This window comes from Tupaia chinensis, unplaced genomic scaffold, assembly GCF_000334495.1.
Source record: "Tupaia chinensis unplaced genomic scaffold, TupChi_1.0 Scaffold000067_1, whole genome shotgun sequence".
Lineage (NCBI taxonomy): Eukaryota > Metazoa > Chordata > Mammalia > Scandentia > Tupaiidae > Tupaia > Tupaia belangeri.
The window spans coordinates 3,222,532-3,225,484 of NW_006159526.1; the positions used below are offsets into that span (position 1 = coordinate 3,222,532).

Genomic DNA, 2,953 nt, shown 5'->3' on the forward strand with positions numbered 1-2,953 from the left:
CACCTCATCGGGCAGCACCGGGTTGGCCAGGTGGGCGTCGGTCTCCCGGGCAGCGCTGGCCTCCCGCAGCCCCTCGACCAGGCGCCGGTACTCCTCCCGCAGCCGCTGCTCGTCTGTCTCCTTGATCCTTCCGGGAGAAGGGGTGGGGTGCTGGGACAGGGCTGGCACCCCCTCAGGCAGAGATGGGGGTGCAAGGCCAGGTAGCAGGGGGCAAGGGAGGCACCAGGGCCACTGGCTGTCCCCACCTGAGCACCGTCTTCTGCAAGGTCTCCAGGTTGGCCTGGCACCGGTCCAGGGTCCTGCGGGTGAGGTTGACGCTCATGGAGTCGATGCAGACGTTGTCTGGAGGAGACGGGAAGGGGCTGGCTCAGTGGGGCCGGGGTGGGGCTGGGGTGGGGCCGGGGTCTCCTTCGCCACTGGCTCCCTGCTCACCAATGTTGTGGGCCTCGTCGAAGACCACAACGGCCTTGCGGGCCAGCTCCTTGGACACCAGGTCTGCAATCTTGGGGTCCAGGAGGTAGTGGTAGCTGTAAACCACCACGTTGGCGTGCAGGATCTGTGGGAGGACAGGGTCACCCCGCCTGCCTGCCAGCTCACCCCTTCAGGCCCCAGAGGAAAGGAAGGACAGACACGGGCAGATGAACGGGCAGACCAGACAGGCCCACAGCGGAGAGGAAGGACAGCAGGCCTCCAGAGGAAGGGCAAGGACAGACAGATACAGGCAGATGTGACAAACCAGAAAGGCTCCCAGAGGAAAGGAAGGACAGACACGGGCAGATGAACGAACAGACAAGACAGAACATGCAGGAGAGGAAAGACAGACAGTTCCCCAGAGGAAGGGCAGGGACAGACAGACAGGCAGACAGACAAACTAACAAGACACAAACAGGTCCACAGAGGTGACACAAAGACAGACACAGGCCAGACACAAATACAGGCAAGTGGATAGGGACAGAATGACAGACGCAGGCACTGACGAAGGAGCAAGCAGACAGAAACACAGCCACGCAGCAGACAGACAGATGCTCAGCCAGCCACCTCACCGAGTACCGGGCCAGGAAGTACGGGCACCAGCCCTGCCGCCGCCCCAGGGCCTTCAGGTCATCCAGGTTGTAGATGCCCATGGGGAGGGGCACCTGGCGCCCGTGGGCGTCGAACTCCTGGGGTGGAGCAAGAGGGTACCAGTTGTCAAGGAGGTGGCGGCCCCACCCTGTTGGCCCCGGCCCGCCCTGGCCCCAGGTACCTCGTAGAAGCGGCAGTGAGGCAGGCTGCTGTCCTGCTGGTACTGCACCCGCACGTAGGAGGCCGTGAGGCTGTGGCACTTCCCATCCACGTCCTTCCCGAAGCGCAGGGGTGTCACCTGAGGAGGGTACCGTGGCACTGAGAAGCCCAAACACCCTCACGCCTGGCTGGGATCTGTGGACGACTTGAACCGCCACCGTTTCATTATTAACTGAGACACCTGGGAACTCACTGCAGGGGTACGAGTGGTAAAACTGTTACTCTGCATGCATCTGTTGGTGTGTTTGAGGCTGACCTGGCCAGGGATTCGAACCACAGTCACTATGCGGGATCCAGCTTCTCCCGAGCAGCACAGACCCTTTAAACGATTGTTTTCAAAACAGTAGGCCTTAGAGAGCCTTCGGCATGTAGGCTGAGGATGACTACTTTATCCTAAGACAGGCTGAAACACACAGGGCCCTGACAGGCCTAAGACCCCAGAACGCTCCTCCCTGGGCCTGCTCCGTCCCCTCCACGCTGTCGGTGGCACCGATGCAGGACACGGGCTTCCAATCCAAAGAACGAAACCTCCTTCACCAAAGGCAAGGCTCCGAGGCTGTCGCCCTTTCTCTCCCTTTCCCGTGTCATCGGTCACCGAGGCCTGTGCCACCCCTGGAATTGCCACCCATTACTACTTCTCATGTGTTCTTTTTTGAGATTCTTTGCTATAGGGCACGTGCCCTTTCCTGAGACAGAAAGCAAGAAATCACCCCCAGGGGGGGATGGCCACACCACAGTCCCTCCTCTTCTTGGGATCCTGGGCGCACACGCACACATTCCTGGCATGAGTTAAAGGCGGCTGGGTCCGGGACCCGAACTGCCATCGACTACATGGAAGTCCAGCGACATAACCATTACACGGTCTGCGGGTCCTGTATTTCTCATATATTCTTACAATCATGTGACATAACATGTATTCTGAGTTACTCCATGTGAAGTGCTCGAAGAGTGCCCAACACACAGTGGGCACAGCTGTTCTGCAACATAACAGTAACTACTAATATTCTCTCATATACGAGGGGACTTCAGAAAGTACATGGGGGGGACCAGCAGTTAGTGTAATGGCTATGTTGCTGGACTCCCATGTAGTCGACTGTGGTTCGCGTCCTGGACCCGGTGGCTTAAACTCAGGCCGGGCGCGTGTGCGTGCGTGCCCAAGCTCCCAAGAGGAGAATGGCGGAGAAGGGATTGCGGAGGGTGATTTCTCACTGTCTCTCTCTATCTTTCTGGCAAGTGCGTGCACTCCATAGAGAAAAACCTCTAAAAAAAAAAAAAAAAAAAAGAATTATTTTATTAAATTTCATTTGTTCATTTATTTATTTAATTTGACTAGTGAGGGACAGAAAGAGAGAAAGATAGAAAGCCACCAGGTCTGGGACTAGAACCGCAGTCAACCATGGGGGAGTCCAGCACCCTTAACCACCACGCCATCTGCTGGCCCTATGATATGTACTTTCCATGCATAGTTTAAAGACCCCTCAGATCATTATGAAGATAAACCTCATGATCATGTCTAATACACTTTCAGCTCTTGGTACCTGCTAAGGGAGTCAAAGGCCTCATCTCACCTAATCTTTTTGGGTTTTTTTGGAGAGATTTTTGCTATAGGGTGCGTGCGCTCACCAGAAAGACAGAGAGAGAGAGAGGGAGAGAAAGCGAGAAATCACCCAAT

General features: G+C 56.3%; 1 protein-coding gene across 1 annotated transcript in view; it reads right to left on the bottom strand.

Moving 5' to 3' along the window:
* Nucleotides 1-2,953, bottom strand: part of ERCC2 (ERCC excision repair 2, TFIIH core complex helicase subunit) — a gene marked incomplete in the record, with an annotated part of 22,335 nt that overhangs the window by 14,354 nt on the left and 5,028 nt on the right. Inside the window, 5 exon segments of the mRNA XM_014583021.2 lie at nt 8-127; nt 246-342; nt 433-556; nt 1,044-1,160; nt 1,244-1,360. Of these exon segments, the coding sequence (XP_014438507.1) occupies nt 8-127; nt 246-342; nt 433-556; nt 1,044-1,160; nt 1,244-1,360 (575 nt within the window).